The sequence below is a fragment of the Scardinius erythrophthalmus genome, assembly GCF_964197995.2.
Source record: "Scardinius erythrophthalmus genome assembly, chromosome: 12".
Lineage (NCBI taxonomy): Eukaryota > Metazoa > Chordata > Actinopteri > Cypriniformes > Leuciscidae > Scardinius > Scardinius erythrophthalmus.
In genome coordinates, this window is record NC_138232.1 from 7,274,718 (window position 1) to 7,295,018 (window position 20,301).

Sequence of the window (20,301 nt, forward strand, 5' to 3'; positions counted from 1 at the left end):
TGACGTGAGGCCTCCAGCAGCACGTGACAGAGGGGTGGCTCACGTGTCAACGGAAGAAGATGCTTTTGTTTTTCCTTGGGAAAAAAAGTCGAGGAACAATGTTTGGAAAGGCGATTTTTCAGTTATATCATATATTTTCTTCAAATGCAAAGTCAGAATCTAATATAGGACATGAACTCTTTTGGGATATCTGAGCCACATTTCCACATCCTGAAGCTTGTTTGACGCTCCGTTTGGGAATTCTTGAAGCTGCAGAGATTGCAAGGCGGAAGAAGGGAATTTCGAAGGGACGAGCTGAGAGAGCAAAGTGATGGCTCCGGATTGATTTTATGCTTTTCACTTTAATTCGGATTTATATGAAATCAGATGTATATTCTAAAACACAGATTAATCTCTGTGTCTCATTGATGCCATAATTTGGATTGATCATCCGCGATCAAGAAACTCAAAATGGCGGAGGCCTGGCCCATCCCCCAGGCCCTGTTCCTGCTCATAGTGAGTGTCGTGGGCCTGGACACTTGCCCTTCTCCCTGTACGTGTTCTGATGGTCCAGGTGCAGCTCAGCTGCTGGATTGCAATAGGAAAAGACTGACTTCTGCGGCTCTGGAAGCTCCAGCCTGGATCACCCATGCGTGAGTAATAGAGGAGATGTTGTTTACATTGCCTGATGGTCATCCTCCAGCAGGGCTGCACATGTGCACAACACTAACGCACCACTGACAGTTATTCCATTTTAGTAGTATTTATTTGCTTTTTATCAAATCTTGTGTTGTGTCATTGGTTTACTTTATAAGCTATCAGTATTTCATCTTTATTTTTGGGTATATTAATAACAACATCTGTACCAAATTGCATATTTTCCCGCTCAGTTTTGGCCTCTGAATAACATTAAAGGGGTTTCCTTCGCGAGTATGAGCTCCATATTCTTATTATATCATACTACAGTATATAAGCCAGAAAAGACTGATGAAAATTAGCTAACGTTATACAAAACACGGATGGAAACTTAGATTTTCTTTTATGTTTTGTCTAAATAGGTTGTTCCAGTTCAAAATATTAAGTTTTTCTTATGACAGACTTTATATGTTTTATTCAACTGGATTTTAGAGAGAACTGTAGTGTAACGTTAAAGAGTACGTTTTGAGGTTTACTGTAGGTACCTATGCGTTTAACTACCTTGCCATACCTTCTGTTTATCCTTTTTTCTCGCCATCTTGTTTTTTTTAGCTAGGTTCTGTTTACTATTGCTAGTTTGGTTTGGTATATTGTTTATTTTGCTTTGATTTGTTGTAACTAATTCTTTATTAAAGTATGCAATGGTGAATGAAGGGTGCAAATTATATACTTGACAGTTGACCCCCAGTCTTAAATATTTTTTGGTTACACACTTGCTGGCATATTACTTTTTTGTATATGAATACAACCAGATATTCCTTTTGCTATTTCTTTAGTCATTTTCCTCAGGTTTATAATAGGCTTTATTGTTCTGTAAAGTCTTTTATTCTTCGGTGACTGCTTTTTCAGTTTTTAATAATTCACTCTGTGTGAATATAGGTCTATGAATCAGAACGAACTTACAGCGGTGCCTTTTCTTGGAGATGCCTCGTCCAACATTACTGTGCTGTCACTGTAAGTTAACTTCTACGTTCATCCTTTTTCATTCTTGACTGCGGTTTATAGCTGGTGAAATTGCTCCAGTTGCTTATAATAAACAAGATGATAATAAATAAGACACAGCTACTGAAATGTAACAGTACATGGATTGCGTGATTGTTTACTATTTTACATTTCATTAAGAGTGAGTGATCATATAGTACATCTATAACCATCTGTTGTTTATTTTCAGTGTTCATAACCGAATCTCTGAAGTTATGGCAGAGCAGCTGTTGCCATATTCATCTCTGGAAAGCCTGGACTTGAGCTCTAATTCTATATCTGAACTTAAGGCCGGATCATTCCCTCCCATGCAGCTAAAATACCTGTGAGTTTTTAATTTTTTGTCCTGATTTTTGTACTCAGGCTTGTCTAAACTGTGCTCTTTGGTGAGATTGTAGAGAACTTCTAAGTAGTTTAAGAGAGCTCTCTAAATAAGTTATCTTCTACATTTCAGTAGTCAGTGTGACAACTTAAAGGGTTAGTTCACCGAAAAATTACAATTCTGTCAGTAATCACTCACCCTCATGTTATTCTAACCCAGTAAGACTTTCGTTCATCTTCGGAACACAAATTAAAGGGATAGTTCACTTTGAAATAAAATTTTGGTATGTTTTAGCTTACCTCAAGGGCATCCAAGATGTAGGTGTCTTTTTTTCCGCAGTAGTTTCAATTTTGATATTTTTAGGTCAAACCGTTCTTGCCTGTCAGTCGTATAATGCAGGTCTATGGTCACGGTCTCAAAGAGCATGCACAGAGTCCAAATTAAAACAATTCCCCATCGTCCAAATTAAACAATTCCCCATCGTAAGTACACATTGATGGCCTAAGACACGAAACAAGCGGTTTGTGTGAGAAAACGAACAGTATTTATATCGTTTTTTATCTCTTGTAACACAGCCACGTCCAAGTGATCTGAGGGCGCGGGCGCTTCCTGCTGTGTGACGTGTGCGCAGACTGGTGCATAGATATATACACTAGATGTTGCCTTGTCTACGGCAATTCATTGGAACGAATGTCTTTAAGGCGACATCTAGTGTATGCACCAGTCTGCGCACACGTCACACACCAGGATGCGCGCGCGCCCTCAGATCACTTGGACGTGGCTGTGTATAAGAGGTAAAAACAATATAAATACTGTTCGTTTTCTCACACAAACCGCTCGTTTCGTGTCTTAGGCCATCAATGTGTACTTACAATGGGGAATTGTTTAATTTGGACAATGGGGAATTGTTTAATTTGGACGATGGGGAATTGTTTTAATTTGGACTCTGTGCATGCTCTTTGAGACCGTGACCACAGACCTGCATTATACGACTGACAGACAAGAACAAAATATCAAAATTGAAACTACTGCGGAAAAAAAGACACCTACATCTTGGATGCCCTTGGGGTAAGCTAAAACATACCAAATTTTTATTTCAAAGTGAACTATCCCTTTAAGATATTTTTGATGAAATCTGAGAGCTGTCTCACTCCTTCATAGGCTTCTAGGCAATTTCATTCTGCCGGTCCAGAAAAGTTAGTTAAACATTGTTAGTAAATAAGCGACGAGAATGCTTTTTGTGTGCAAAAACAACCAAAAATAACGACTTTATTCAACTATTCATTTTCTTCTGTGTGGGCCTCTGACGTGAGTTCACGGGAGCGCCGCGCCGCATACGCAAGAACAGAGAAGATGACGCAGATGGGTCTCGATGTAGTGTTTAAAATGGTTCTAAAGTGTGCATTTCCTGGATGTCCGAATCGTGAGAATCCAACTAGAAAACGTAAAAGTGCCTTACTAATGCCGCAAAATGAATGGCTTACCTTTCACACTTTCCCATCAAATGATCGTGAGTGTCATCTTCTCAGTTCTCTTGCTCTAAATGAATAGTTGAATAAAGTCGTTATTTATTTTTTTGTGCACAAAAAGTACTCTCATCGCTTGATAAACTTAAAGGTGGTATCAGCGATTTCAGGCCCAAACATAAATGATCACATTCATCTAATATTTCGCTAGCTGCACGCCCCATAAGCATGCTGTCAAAAAACCGCGTCTCTCTAGGTAGCCTAGGCTCTGAGATCTGCACACAAAAACAGTTGTTTTCACCCGTTTTAGCCAAACACTCAAAACCCAAACAAATAGTGTTCCAACCAATCATCGACAGGGGCGGGTGTTGTGAGGTTTTCGCGTGCAGCCGTCATAGGCAGCCGTGCACGAGCGCAAAACCTCACAACACCCGCCCCTGTCGATGATTGGTTGGAACACTATTTATTTTGGTTTTGAGTGATGTTGATACCAACTGTTTTTGTGTGCAGATCTCAGAGCCTAGGCTACCTAGAGAGACGCGTTTTTTTGACAGCATGGGGCGTGCAGCTAGCGAAATATTAGATGAATGTGATCATTTATGTTTGGGCCTGAAATCGCTGATACCACCTTTAAGGTTGAGCCACGGTAGTCACTTGGACTATTTTAACAATGTTTTACTAACTTTTCTGGGCCGGCAGAATGAAATTGCCTAGCAGCCTATGAAGGAGTGTGACAGCTCTCAGATTTCATCAAAAATATCTTAATTTTTGTTCCGAAGATGAACGAAAGTCTTACGGGGTTGGAACAACATGAGGGTGAGTAATTACTGACAGAATTTTCATTTTTGGGTGAACTAACCCTTTAAATGTTGTCACATGTTGCTTTGATCTTTACTTTGTCAGTAAATAATTGGTGTTTTTCTGATTCCTGTTGAGGTTTATGGATAACTGTCTGTTTCCTTTCTCCATCACAACAGCAACCTGAGCAAAAACAAGATAAGTTCCTTAGAGCCTGGCTGTTTTGGAAACATCAGCTCCCTTCTGGTGTTGAAGATAAACCAGAACAGACTCTCTCTGCTGCCTGATAAAGTCTTCACCCTCTCTCAGCTCCAAGTCTTGTGAGTATTCATGGCTAATGAATTGGATGTTATTACAGTGCTCGATTAGATTGTATCTGACAGAATTACTGCTTGCTAAATGCAACTGATATTATCAAGTGGGGAGTTTTTTCCTTGTCGTCTTGTCTCTCTCTGGTTGTTAGCGCCATGGTTTAGACGTTCTTATTATAATGTGCCTCTCTATGTTTTCGTCATTTTTTCAGAGAGTTGAGGCGCAACAGGATTCGTGTGGTGGAAAGTCTCATTTTTAAAGAACTGAAGGCTCTTAAATCGTTGAAGATGCAGCGTAACGGCATCACAAAGCTGATGGATGGAGCGCTCTTTGGATTGGAAAACATGGAGGAGCTGTGAGTCAATGCATTCAGGGTTTTACATTGTTTTATTTTAATTATTACTATATTTTTAAGCATTTAAATTTTTTTATAGACATGTTAACTATAATTTACTACCTACACTAAACAACTTGGCAATAATTTTAAGTGGTTGTTCCTCTGGGGGGAAAAACACCTTTTAATCCGTTTTAGAGCAATTAATAGATATTGCTTTATAAATAATTAAAATGCATAAAATATTGTCAAAAAAAGCTGTGTGTGTGTATATATATATATATATATATATATACATATATATACTTTTTTTTATATATATATATATATAGAGAGAGAGAGAGCGCATAAACTGTCAAATACACACAAGGTTTACACACTCATTTATATCTTGTAAACAGTTTGGATGCAAAATAGTCTTTAAAACCAACATGAAAAAGAATTGTGATTAATTAATATTGTGAAATGATATTTTTACCCTATCGCCCACCCCTATATTGAGACTTGGTTTTAGTAGTATTTTTTATTTTAAACCATACATCACCTTAAAGTGGAGGGTTTGATTATTTTTTGTTGTTTAATTCAGCTAATTTATTAAGTTTCTGTGCCGCATGATGTGTCCTTTCACAGAGAGTTGGAGTATAATAATTTGACGGAGCTGAATAAGGGCTGGCTGTATGGACTGCACATGCTAAGGATTCTGCGGGTCAATCAGAACAATATCGGACTCATCCGAGCCGATGCCTGGGAGTTTTGCCATCGCTTGGAAGAATTGTGAGTGACTTCAGCCCTGTCCTTAAATTTTTATCCTATATGCAATAATGTAATGCAATTCTGTTCTAGAAATGCTTGGTCAGTCGTTGTTTTCTGTGTGTTTTTTCTCGAGGTGTTGAATTTGATTGTTGCCACTAGATCAATGCGTGTGTGTGTGTGTGTGTTTGGTTTCCAGGGATTTGTCTTTCAATCACTTGAGTCGTCTGGAGGACTGGGTGTTTGCTGGTCTCAGTCTCTTGCAGAATCTCAACTTGGGTGACAATCAAATCACACACCTGGGGGAAGGAGTGTTCAGCAGCCTGACTAACGCCCGTACATTGTAAGATAAACCACATTCCCCTTTTGTCTCTCACATTATACATGTCTTCGGTAACACTAAATAAGTCAGTAGTTTATATACAGAATGCATTATTTTAGTCTTTTAAATTAGAATTATTATTATTATTTTTTTTTTTTTATCAGACTCCTATGTTTAGGTTCAGCAAGTTCCCTTTGATGGGAATGAAAAGGTTAAATGTGTTATTTTCAAAAATGTCACTTCATTGGTATTTAACAAATTTGGCTTTTGTCTTCATTTATTTTTCATTTTCATTTCACAATAAAATTATAAATATTTTATGTTTTTTAATTTGCTGTAATACATGTTATTACAGTTATAATTTAATGTAACTGGGGCAGCGATAAGTTAATAAACCCTTTTGCTGAAAAATGATGTTGTACTAATTTTGAAATGAATTTATCTTCTTATCGCATATTTGCTCTCAGATGAAGACAGGTGTGTTAATGTGTACAACAGATTTAATTAAAATGGAAGTAGCACATCTCTATGAAATAAGATGAGTCCATAATTGCAAACAATATAGTCTATCCCTTTAGTTTAAGCCCCTACATAAGTCCTTTTAGTTTAGTTTCTGCGTTTCAGCTCACCCCAAAGAAAAAGAGCACATTCAAAAATGCCCACCTCTTGTATCCTCAGCCACGTCCCTTTGGCACAGTTGTAAAGCGATGACAGCCTTTTACGTCCAGTAGTGCGTGAAAATGATCTCACAATACTCCCACATACCAGCCTGTCCGTACAAACCCCCTATTATACTTGATAAGCATACAATGATGCTGAGCTTCCATAGAGCCGTAGCGCCTTAGAACCATAATTCTCTGTATATAGAAGTACAATCTCCTGATGAAAGCAGCTCTGACATTTTAAGGTTATAGAAAACGTTCTACTCAGCAGCAGTTGGAAATTTGCTAACTTTCTGATGGTTCTCTTTTTTTTTAATTCCAGGGACATCCGTAATAATGAGATATCCCTCGCCATTGAGGACTTAATTGGCATGTTTGTGGGTTTGAAGAGGCTGAACTCGCTGTAAGTTTGTTGGTGGAAATGAGCTGTTTGATCTGACTCTGAGATATGAAGTGTGGTTTGACATAAGCTTGTGTCTGTGTTTTACAGAGTTTTACAGAATAATAAAATCAGGACCATCACTAAGAAAGCATTCGAGGGTCTGATGGAGCTGGAGCATTTGTGAGTCTCTCTTTTAGCCCTTAGTATTATGGGAACATCATGCCTCCTGTTACTAGATGCAATAATATAGAAATCCTTCCAGATATTGTTCTGCATATATCAGAAAGAAGTCTGTTGTTTTCACTGGGAGGTTCAGTTATGTCATTTTGAAAAACATTACAAGGTCAAACTTTTTTTTTTAATGAAACATATTCACAGATGAATTGTTACACAAAGATATAAAACATGCATTTAATATATTAACAAATATAATTTTCATGTCATGCAGACTTTTAATTTAAACTGTGATATTTCAAAGTCACACTTATAAGCAATACAGTTGCAATTGTGAGGTAAAAAGCCCTTTTTAACTTTTAGGCAGAAATAGGCTGCCATGGTTCCAAAAAGCTAAAATTTTATTTGAAATTGAGCACCAAATTTTTATTTTAATCCCTTTTACACTCTGACCCCATAACATTTTTTATCTGAATTTATTGAGGACTTTTATAATAGATATTTGGTTAATATCATTATATTCACCAATATATCTGATTATGCTTATACTGTTGGTTGTTATGGATTTTAGATTTATAAGGTTATATTGTTCCTATTTGCATTTGTGCAGTTGCAATGTGAAGACAATGACAGCAGTAAAATCCAATATAATATAATCCTTTCTATTATTCAACAAAACACAAAGCCCTCCTATTTTGTACTGTTCCCATATGAATAATCTTTTTGAATTTGTTTTACAGGGACCTGAGTAAGAACGGCATCATGTCTATTCATCCTGACGCTTTCACTCATTTAAAACTTAAAACACTGTAAGTGATTGTTTTCTATCTACAGACTGTATGTATTTCACATATGTTCGGTGTCTGCATTTTCCACAATATATTTTTTTGCATTTTTGTCTGTATGTTAGTATGTATTCTCAATAATGCATGTATTGTGGTCTTCCTCAGTGATTTGAACACCAGCAGTCTCCTGTGTGACTGTCAGCTGCAGTGGTTGGGCCAGTGGTTGACTGACAGCCACTTCCAGCAATCCTGCACCGCCATCTGCGCTCATCCCGCATCCCTGGCAGGATCTAGTGTGCTTGTTGTTAAACCGGAGGAGTTTGTCTGCAGTGAGTGACCTGACAGTTACCTCATGCTTTCTCTTACAAAAACACTTTTCACAGCACTCTAATGAAATGTCTTTGACCTTTTTGGCTAATGTTATTTAAAAAAAAAGTTATTTTATGATTAAGAAGTAAAACTTTAAATATGAAAAGTATTAGCTATATCTTGGATTTAGATCTCTTTATTTTGGTCTCACTTGCAGATGACTTCCCTAAACCCCAGATCAGCGCTCACCCCAAGACCGTTGTGGCCTTACGCGGGACCAACATCACTCTGAACTGCTCTGCGTTCAGCAGCAGCGACTCTCCCATGAGCACCGCCTGGCGCAAAGACGGAGAGGTGCTGTATGACGCTCAGGTGCAGAACTACGCTCGGTACCAGGATCAGCTTCTTCTCTACACCACCGTACTTCACCTACTCAACGTCAATTTCACCGACGAGGGCCAGTACCAGTGTGTGGTCTCCAACCATTTTGGCTCCAACTACTCCACTGTGGCCAAGCTCACTGTTAATGGTTAGTGCCTTATGGAAATAGATTTTTACAATATTCTTACGGGTCTAGAGTAGGGCTGGGCGGTATATATTGTTACCATGGTATAAAAATGTCTGTTGTCAGAGATTTTGCTATATTTTGGATATTGCGGTATGTAAATATATAGCATATAGAATGATGAAATGCATGAATGAGAATATAAAGAGCCGGACATGCTTAATGTTTATTTAAATATATTACATTCATTAAATATAATATAATTTAAATATAATTTAAATAAATACTATTTACTTAAATTTTGTAAATATTTTAATATTTAGAATAAATGTCTTCTTTTGGCTTCTTTAAATGTGATAAGGTTTAAGTAGTCTTTATTGGCGTATTGCTAAAGCACTATGATCTCTCCAGATTGATAAATTGTTTGGCATTTGTTTTTTTCCCTCCCCTTATTTACCCTCAATTCTCCATGGTTGTTTTTAGAGCTCTGTCCATTTTTAATTTTCCATGTCCGTTGAACAAACATAGCAGCCCTCTGGGATGCTGACCTCAGCAATGTAATTATTCTGTTTATATCAGTTCATGATGCTGATGGAAGAAGAGTGGATTTGTAACCTAATAATAGAATGACAATAACAGAAACATTATTCTCAAAGTAAACACTGTAACAAACAGTGCTGTTTAGGGTTTTGATTAACTTGCTTGTTTTTGTTTACTCAAAAGATGAATTCTGTTGTTGCATTTCATGTTGAAAATTATTTATTGTTAGTGTAATATTTGCTTACTTAAATTTCCGTACATAAAATGATTTTAAGGCTTTAATAAATATTGCTCAAGGTAGAGTAATTTTAGCCTGGCTAACGTCAGATCTCTTTCTCATTGAGACGTGGTCTGGGAACCATATGTTCATTTTCTCGTATTTGAGGCGTGGCTTACGAATGCCCAGAGCCGTTTATTGGGTGCTACGAATGTCTATCAAATGCGCCTGTACGTAGCTCATAGCCAGTCGTTTCAATTATACCAGATGACGTATGTAGAGCGGCAGAAATTCGACGAAAGAAGAAATAACAAGAAGTTTAGAACGCAAGTTTATTTCGTCAAAGAAGACTATCTAAGGCTGCATCGAAAGGTAACTTCGCGTCTGCTGCCATGTTGGATCCATAGATATAAACAAACTGCTTCGGTGTGTCGCATTGACGTCGTCATCGTCTTGCTGCTCCCTCCCCGTTCTGTGATTGGTTCCCTTTTTGAGGGGAAAATCTGGTCCATGGTGTCCAGGCTGCCTAGCAGCGTTAATAAAATCGCGCTGCGTGCAAGGCAGCATGGGGAAACCCAGGCTAGAGTAATTTAATAATTAAGTAACTTAAATGTATGATTTAATGTTATAATTAAACTTGAAATTTAAGTATTATTTTTATTTTAATAATATAATTTACTTCAGATATTAAAATACTCAGATACACACATAAACACAGACCACTTGATGAATGGATTATAAATAGTAATGGCATTAGCAGTAATAATAATGTAGTAAGTAATTGCCCTTAATGATGATCATATTTATTCCATATTTCGAATAAACTTCATGAAAGAAATCATGACCATGGTGCTTTTTTTTGTTGCACAATTTTGTTGTTTTAGTCCAATTTTATGATAATAATCCAGATATTTTTATGACTTTCTGGACTTACCTGTGTAAAGCAGTGAAAATAACTCACTAATGGCTTTTCCCAGAGCTCCCCACCTTCCTGAAGACACCCATGGATCTGACCATCCGCACCGGGACGGTCGCTAGGTTGGAGTGCGCTGCAGAGGGACACCCGACACCCCAGATCGCATGGCAAAAAGATGGCGGTATCAATTTCCCTGCTGCCCGTGAAAGAAGGATGCATGTCATGCCAGACGATGACACTTTTTTCATTGCTAATGTGAAGGCGGAGGATATGGGCATCTATAGCTGCACGGCCAAAAACGAGGCGGGCAGCCTGTCAGCCAATGCCACTCTTACTGTGCTAGGTATAGTATTTTACAGTGATCTAATGCCAAAAGTTTTCTTCTGAATTATATTTAATAATCATTTATTTAATCATTAAAATCTGCTCTTTTTGACAGAAACACCATCCTTTCAGCGCCCTCTAGAGGATCGTAATGTTGCCCGAGGTGAGACTGCTGTCCTCCAGTGCATAGCTCGTGGTAGCCCCACCCCCCGCCTCAACTGGACCAAAGACGACGCCCCGTTAATACTGACGGAACGTCACTTCTTCGCTGCAGCCAATCAGCTTCTCATAATCGTTGATGCTGGTCCTGCTGATGCAGGGAAATACACATGCATTATGTCCAACACGCTGGGCACAGAGCGCGGTCATATCTACCTCAGCGTCTTGCCCTCGGCCAACTGCGACCCGGTGACCAGCGTATACGGTCAGGATGGATGGACAACGGTTGGCATTGTTGTGATGGTGGTCGTTTGCTGCGTTGTTGGCACCTCGCTTGTGTGGGTCATCGTCATTTACCACATGAGGAGAAAGAGTGAAGACTACAGCATAACAAATACAGGTCAGTGGACAATTCTGCACGTATCAGTTTAAACATTTAAAACTAATAATAGTATAAAGATTAATTTATTCTCATTTTTGTTTTGAAGATGTCATATAATGTCCAGCTGATAAAATGAATTTAAAAAAAATAATGCCTAGTAGGGTTTCTGTGATTATGAAATTTTGGTTGGCTAATTATTAGCAGAGATAATTAAATTAACAATTTGATAGTCTGTTTTGTTCATGTTAGTAAGCATAAACATGAGGAGAATACCATGAATAACACACTTAGTAAAATATAATATACTTTGTTTAAATATATTCATTAAATATAACCATTTAAATAAATACTATTTACTTAAATGTTGTAAATATTTTAATATTTACAATAAATTTGTCTCTTTTTGATCTGCTTTAAATTAGTTAAGGTTTAAGTAGTCTTTCACATATTTTGAACCCAGATTGTTTGATTTAGTATAGTATATTATCTCAAATAATCACAATCAGAACATAATAAATGCAACAGCTCTGCCATGCTATTGAAATAGGCATTATAACAGTTTGTAACAATCTTACAAATGTATGCACAAAAAAGTTGAATGCATAAATCTTTCTGTTGGGTGTGTTCCAGATGAGATGAACCTACCAGCAGACATTCCCAGTTACCTCTCGTCTCAGGGTACGCTGTCAGAGCCTCAGGAGGGATACAGTAACTCAGAGAACGGAAGCCACCAGCAGCTCATGCCCTCTCATGCTAACGGTTATGTCCACAAAGGCACTGATGGTAATATCATGCTATGCTCCTCTAGCAAGAGTTTATTTCTTCATAAAGGCTGTAAAATAAAACGGATCAAATCTGACAACTCATTTAGTCTCTAGACGAGTCATTATAATGGATGCATGTTGTGATGCGTTTCAACAGGAGTATGTTACGGTGAAGTGAGCAGTGATGTTGATCCAGACGCTAATGGAATGCTGGGTAGTCATGTGGGCTCTTTCTTTGCTGGACGTAGCAGCTTCCACCGGAGTGAACCCAGAGAGGGACAGGCAAATGTCCCCAATGGTAACATTACATTTTGAATTCATAAATTTTTATTATTTATTTCATCATTCATGTCAGTACATAGTTTGCCTCACCAGTCGCCATCCTGACTCCTGTTTGTCTTTTCAGGGGGAGCTGGCCCTCTAGTCATCTGCTCAGACTGCTACGACAACGCCAATATCTACTCGCGCACGCGTGAGTACTGTCCTTACGCCTACCTGACAGAGGACGACCCACTTGTGGCTCAGATCTCTCGGGACGGCCATCAAGAGCGGGATAAGCGCACCGAGCACACGGACACGGCACTGGAGAGTTTTATTAGCCAGCAGAACGCCTCTGTGTTCCTCACCAACCATGAACCACGACTACCGGCGTCACAACTCTATAGCACTGGTGAGATGAACACCTTACATGCATAAATGACATTTAGAAATGCACCTTATTTCAGTCCAATATCCTTTTACCTAGCAAACCATAATCTTCCATGTTTGGAGCTGAGCTACTGCATGTTAGCCTGGGAAAACCCAGACAACTTCCGGCAAATTTAGATTTGCTCTGCAAGTAAGTCTGGCAAAGAGCTCATTCAAGTCCATTTCCCCATGCCGAGACATCAAGGCACCAATCAGAAACGTTGAGGCGGGCTTTACACATGACGATCGCTCTGATTGGTTTTAGGTCTAGCCTATCCAGAGGCATTTGATCGCTCAACGTCCGTTGGTGAAGCACACCAACTTTTAAATGCATTATTATATTCAAATTGCAAACACATGAGGACAGTCTCCATGAAAGACCCACTGGCAGATGAACGTGCTACTACATTTCTCTCCGAAACGGTAGGAAATTAAATTAGATTTAATAGAGGATTTTTACTGTGACAAGATGATTGACAGGGCAGTTTGCATGACGGGATGCACGCGACAGATCCGTCCGATAAAGATGACGAAGTAGTATGTCCCAAAGTTGCCTACTTTTTTGCTACACATTCAAAAGTAAATACATTTTCTTCACAAAAAGAGTACATATGGCGTAGTGTAACCATAGACTGTAAAAAAATAGATTGTAACATAGGCGAATTGGGACGCAGCATATGGCTTTACACATGACGATCTCTGATTGGTTTTAGGAGTTTTAGGTCTATCCAATTGTGCCCAGAGGCATTTGAGCGACGTCCGTTGGTGACGCCCCTTTGGAAATGAGTTATTAAAGGAGCTTTGCCAGACCATATCTCAGTTACTACTGAGAATGGTCTGGTTTTAACCAGGCTAACTGCATGTGCTTATTTTCACAATCTCTATTTTTCTTGTCTCAGATGTCCCGGGCAGGTCATTTTGGGATGGGGAGGAAACCAACTCTTCCATCCTTCCCCAGGCCTCAGTGACTGTACATAAGCCCCCGATGGGTGTGTCCGCAGGGGACAGCCGAGAGGAGAGGAGGGGGGCACTGGAGGAAGGCTCATACAGGACTAACTCACAGGAAAGCGCCTCTGCGCCCACATAAACCCCAGTCAGCCCTGTCTTCCCCAAACATCACCACCTTGTCCTTCAGTCGCCTCCCAGTGCTCTCAGCCCACTACCTCCTTTGAGAAGCCTCATTATCTGCCAAATGAAACGCCTCTCTCTTCAATGTTTACACTGCCTCTCCTGTCCCTCCCCACCATGTTCCTTTGTTAGCCCAATTGGATGTGCATTTTGCGGAAAACTCTTTGAAACAGGAGAGAGATGTCCTGCTTTCACTATTCCTCAATTGTCCAGTCTGGTTTGGGCCCTGAATGTAACATTTCCAAGAGCTCCAATAGTCCTACCGTAACCTGTGACGTACAAATTATGCCATATTAGGTTTTCCTGCCTACTTAAGAGCGTTGAGCCTTTTTGCGTATGCCAAAGCTTGACCCAGACTCACCTATAACTTGCTTTTGCTCTGGTACAGAACCTGTACGAACAGTGACTGTGAAGATTGGACTGCCAAAATAGGGCAGTGATGTTCTCTGAGTGACATCAGAGGGTCAATCACCTGTGCTGCATTTCTCATTCCTATTGGCAAGTGGTACTGACTGATGACCAATAATGTGTTAACAGAGTAGAAGACTCTGTTGTTTCCACTGTTATTGTACGATGGATTTACTGTTATTTGTCATTAATAATGCATTTTATTTTGTATTGCTTCTCACAAACCCAAACATTCTCCAATTTCTCTGTTTTCTTTAGGCACTATAATAGACAGTAAGAAAGACCGGATATATTGCACCTTTGACAATCTGCCCAGTACAGCCTTATGCAATCGTAATATGCAAACTCGTTTGTATTTTTTATGCTGCTTTCCCATATTATGCTTTCGTCTTTCTATTTTGTCTTTTGCTACGGAACTTAAAGGGTTAACAATTTGATTGGTCTACCCACACTATGTGCATTCTTGCACTGAATGGAATCGCAATATTTTTGTTTGAGCACCAATGGTGTGAGTTTGGAGGCGGGGCTACACTTTGTCTGACCAATAGCAGACTGGGGGTAGCCATAGTGATGTGAAAATCTGCCTGTGTGCTGTTAACAAATGCATTGCTATACATAAGTTTGAGCTCGCCCGGTCTCACCCGTCCAGTACATGCTGCATTTGACATTTTTTGTTACAGCTGGATCAAACTAATCTCGTCTTGCCTTTGAGTACTTGTGAAGCTCAGATAGGCTTTCAGGTCATCTTCTCAATTTAAGGTTTAAAATGTATTGTGACAGTTTGGAGTTTTTTTTTGGCCTTAGAAGGACCGCTGGATTTTGACTTTCTTGCCTGTAAACATCGTCTTAAGAGAGGTACCTAAAGTCTGTCTCGCTGCCCTCTTGTTCTACAGACACCTTTTAAGGAAACTTTCAAGGCACTAACATCACGTCTTATGAATATGTTCAAAATCAAGTGAGCTTCGGAGATATATAGGGAATATTTAATGACCACAATTCTTATGTTGTAGAAATTATTCTTATGCTGAAAAGCATGCACAGGATTGTTGGATTTCAAAATGAACCAAATGATCTAGATTTAGGTATCTTGATTTGAGCATGCATCGATCTCTTCCTGCCTCCATAACAGCATTTTTCAGGTTTCGGATATTAGCGTGCACTCACCTTTACCTTTGTATGGCGAAATTTTGTGGGCAAAATGCAAACATCTCAATAGAAATCTGCGCAATATGGATTTTTGTGAGGTGAAACATGTCCCCATGTGGATTTTGCATCAGATTTAAGTTTGTTGAACTTAGAACACACAATTCATGCTTTGACCAATATAAAGGTCACATTTACGGGTGCTATTACCTATTTACACATTGATTTAATCTTGACTCACACTTGAATGCTTGATGACCCAAACCATCTGTATGGATCCCTGATTACTTCTTAACCATTCACTTTGCAGTACAACTGACATTTTGCACTTTTTGAGCGTACAAAAGCTGGATCTTTCACTGCGGCAGATATGTGGTCACTGTCCTCTCCTGTCTTCTTTTAATGGAAATGATTTCTTATCAACCACTTTCCAACTGCGATAACTACCTTTTGATTTGCATATTAATTTGTTGCTTTTTGCACAATCTCTTGCCTTGCAGTTAGCTATACAATTACACTAATCAGGAGACATTGATGCCACATGATGTAGATGACTCCCCGCTGCATCAGTTTCCCTCACTGAAAGGAAAGAAGTGTGTGTCATCAGAGGCTTCCAGCAACGTTTAAAACCTCTACATTTTTCGAATTACTGTTAATGCTTGCTTGGCCTCTTACTGTGGTCTCTCTTGGTTCAGCTTGTGGGAGATTAATGCAAAACAGTTTTGTTTAAATGTAATTTAAGACAACATCAGTTTTATTTTACTCCAAATTATACTTGACTTTGTTGGGATCTTTAAAAAATGAACAAGTATGATTTCACTCACAGTTCTGTTCAATTTACACCAAAGAAAATCCACACGGATCAAACAGTCCTGCCTTCCGTAAACCAAAGTTTAGCTTCAGTGCTTGGACAATATTTAAATGCTGCTTTATAAATGTTTTGTTCATTTTTTTGTGTATTTTTTTTTGTATACTGTACATTCTGTAAAGCATGTATAAAGAACATTGTTTCAGAAAATTCTGACATTTAGCTGACATTTAAACAATAAAATGAATTCACATGCACCACGAGTGAAGATAGCCATGTTATTCAAATAAACTGTTATTAGTGAAGCTAGCTAAGAAGCATTATTACTGTTGCTCATATTCAGCTCTATAAAGCCTATAGTTTATAATATTTAATATGCAAATTTCTAAGGCCTCTAAATTATCAACATGATCAAAACTTTGCTGAACAATGTACAAAATCTACTACATGCCTTCTGTCGTCTGATTGATATGGATAGTTTATGCTTTATTAGCAAAGAGGTCGTTTTAGCCTATTTAGTTGATTATTCATACATAATTTTTTAAGAAATCATAATATAATTACACAGGCTTTACAAGCTATCTGAATTTCATACTATGGTCATATTATTTTTTGGCCACGGCACCAAGTTTCATATTTTTGCTCAGTTTGGGCCTTCTTGATCGTGAGCTCCATCTTTTCATATGTCATACTATATAGCCATAAAAACCTGATGTATCAAATATAATAATTATAAAAGTTTTGTTTTATTAAAGATTTTCTCTAAAGGTAAAAAAAAATAAGATTATTATTTCATATGTCAGGTGTTACAGGGTTCATATCAAATATGATGAGGTTGAGATTGATTCTACTACAGTTTGATCTCCTACCATTATGTGTTCCAAGGAGATAATAAAAAGGCCTGTAGTGAGTAAATTCAAACTTTTTGTTTTTTGGATGAGTTATTTTCAATTATATGATCCCTAATAATATTGCTTTGTCGAGGGGAAAAGGGTATTGCTATTGTAAGTGTTTTGTGTTAGCGCCGTGCCACAGCTCACTTACAGTGTCTCGAAGTGTGTCTGAATTATGCTAAAATAGTGAACTGCAGAAGTTTTCTGGAAGTTTTCGCTGAGTTTAAAATGCCGACCACTTTGAATTCCTCTAAATACTTGAACTGACAATTTCCATTCCCATCCTCCAAGAGATGTTCAGAGAGAGAAATTATAGTTGTGAGATCAAAGTACATACCTCCGCCTGCTGCTAACCCTCTTTACTCGGCTTTATCAATAATTCATTCAAACACTATTCGCTTTGGATTATTACACTAGTCGAATGGGGACGTGCTGTGTCCTCTGCCTGCACCGCTCAAGAAAAACCTCAGGCTATTGCCTTCGTTTAGACCTCAGCTTAGACTATACTTCCTTTAGGTGTTGGATGGATACTTGGTTTAAATGGCTTGTTCGGTTTTGAACAACCAGTAGAGATCTAATAAACTAGTTTATTTGCGTCCAGAGCCTTGTTTCCTTCCCTCTTGCAGCATCATCCATTCTCGCTCTGATGACGCGTTTACTGGCGTGAGGGCGGGACAACCTGTCACTCACATGAGATCGACCAATAGCAAACCACAACCATCCAATCAATTCACGATGCACAAAATCAAGTCCCGCCCTACTTTTTATCTTGTTCGAGAAGCCCATTCACTTGGATACGTCACAACAGATAAAAAAAAGACTAAAACGAAACACAATGCATAGCGTAATTTTAAATACTACACCTGTGAAAATTGTAGTAATTGGGCCCTATACTTTTACTTGGAGTGCAGAATAAGCTATTTAAATATATTTTAGAATACAAAATTACTCTTTTTAATATTGTGTCAGTATCAATGCCTTTTAAAGAGTAGGCTATTAGTCTTTCAGTTGTCTTTGGTTGCTGGATCTCCAGCACATGCCAAATAGACTTTTATTTGTGCTTTTCTAAAGCTTAAAAAAAAGCTCCTATCTCCAACTGAATCAACACTAAACTGACCTCAGCTGAACAATGACAGCTTCTTTTTAGAACTGCGTTATAGTCTAGATGAACTCTGCTCGCATCATTAAATATTTTTTCCTGTAATCACTGCAAAGCCGCTTTGAAACATTCTATATTGTATAGCGCTAAATAAATAAAGGTGACTTGACTTAATTGTAACTGCATGGAAAAGCAACTGGAACATTGTTCATAATTTCTCCTTTTGTATTTCACAGAAGAAAATAACATGAGGGTGAGTAAATGATGACAGAATTTGCATTTTTGGGTCAACTTATCTTTTTAAGGACCAAATGTGTGTACTGTAAACGTTTGAGTATGATTTTTTTTAGCACATGCAGTTATTATTTTGTCTTGTGGTAGTTATTTGTTTGTCCAAATAGAAAGAAAAAAACATCTTAGAGGTTCTGCATTTGGTAGGCACATGTTTTTTGAGCACAACTGCATATGTGTGAGTGGGTTGGTCTATATAAATAGTTCAGATCTTGAATCTACCTAACACACTGAAATTAGTTTTATGCCTGGTCTTGTGCTATAGCATAATTAACCATGTCTACACACTTCCTGCTGTGATTCCTGTGTCTGATCTTAATACTCGTGGGAAATACAAGTGTTCTGTTTTGAAGTGCACATGCTGATAGGGAATTCAACTGGATCCTTTACAAACCCGAGAAAGCACTGTTTTGATTTGTCTTGACTTGTCTGTAATTAATAAGGGAACTGAGCGCATGAATAATGTGTCATATATTTGTCTTAAGCCATGACAGATTGAATGAAGGGACTCAAGTGCAGTTACAACAACATACCATAAGGTGGCAGCTTTGAGTCTTGCGCTACACTACAGGACTGTGCTATTAAAATAATTGACCCTATAATTTGATTACAAGATGAAATATTCACTGATTACTTGTGATATCATTACCTAGGCTTAAGTTACTGATTAAATTACTTTAGCTGATTAATATGAGAGAAAGAAAAGAGGCAAGCACTGACATTACATTTACTACTTTATCATATCTGGGAGCTAATTCTGAAATGTTCTTATATATTTATGTAGGCTATTTGGCAGACACTTTTATCCAAAGTGACTTATTGCATTCAAGGTATACATTTGATTAGTTCATGCATTCCCTGGAAATCGAGCCCATGACCTTGCGTTGCTAGCACCATGTTTGATTGTTTTAGCTGAAAGAATCTTAGATAATGTTGATCTTATAGCCTATTATCTAAAAACAAGTAGCCTACAATATACTTAAAAAAAAGAAAAAAGGTATTTTGGGAGATATGTAGTATAATACCTTGTTTTTTGACTTTTGGGATTCTTTGCAGAGCAAGTTAAAGTGTATATGTTTTCTTTCATTAATGAAAGCAGACTTGTATCATTTTGTTTGTAGCAAAAATAAGCATGGGTGTTTTTTCTCTCACTTGTGAGCAGGAATTGCAAGGCATGCACGATTGTGTGTTGCTTAGTGACATGCAAAAACTAGAACTAGAACTATTTGCATTGGTGGAAAGGAAATACTGGCAATTTTTTAGAAATATAAGTTACTCAATATTAATAATATAATTATTGCACATTACTTTAGCAGCTTTTACTTACGTTATGTTATTAATTGCGTTTAACATTTCAGAGCAGGACAACAGGCAAAACTGATCTGATTTTTATTTTTTTTAAAAGAGTAATTATAGTGATTTGCTGATTTTTCCTCAGTATAAACCAGAAAACCCCTCACTGTGATAAAATCACTGCAAAACAGCCCCTGACTTATCACACACACACACACACACACACACACACACACACACACACACACACACACACACACACACACACACACACACACACACACACACACACACACACACACACACACACACACACACACACACATATATATAATAAGCCAGGGGCTGTTTTGCAGCGATTTTATCACAGTGAGGGGTTTTCTGGTTTATACTGAGGTAAAATCAGCAAATCACTATAATTACTCTTTTAAAAAAAATAAAAATCAGATCAGTTTTGCCTGTTGTCCTGCTC

The 20,301-nt window shown here is 38.1% G+C and overlaps 1 protein-coding gene across 1 annotated transcript; it reads left to right on the plus strand.

Moving 5' to 3' along the window:
- The first annotated feature begins 28 nt into the window (after positions 1–28).
- On the plus strand, positions 29–16,508 carry lrig2 (leucine-rich repeats and immunoglobulin-like domains 2). Its single transcript, XM_081380065.1, has 18 exons — positions 29–632; positions 1,555–1,629; positions 1,847–1,981; positions 4,422–4,562; positions 4,766–4,909; positions 5,519–5,662; positions 5,838–5,981; positions 6,945–7,025; positions 7,113–7,184; positions 7,919–7,987; positions 8,129–8,292; positions 8,490–8,801; positions 10,512–10,793; positions 10,890–11,333; positions 11,946–12,098; positions 12,237–12,377; positions 12,486–12,749; positions 13,666–16,508. Exons 1-18 carry the CDS (start codon positions 451–453, stop codon positions 13,851–13,853), a joined length of 3,135 nt encoding a protein of 1,044 aa, XP_081236191.1. The 5' UTR covers positions 29–450; the 3' UTR covers positions 13,854–16,508.
- The last annotated feature ends 3,793 nt before the right edge of the window (positions 16,509–20,301 follow it).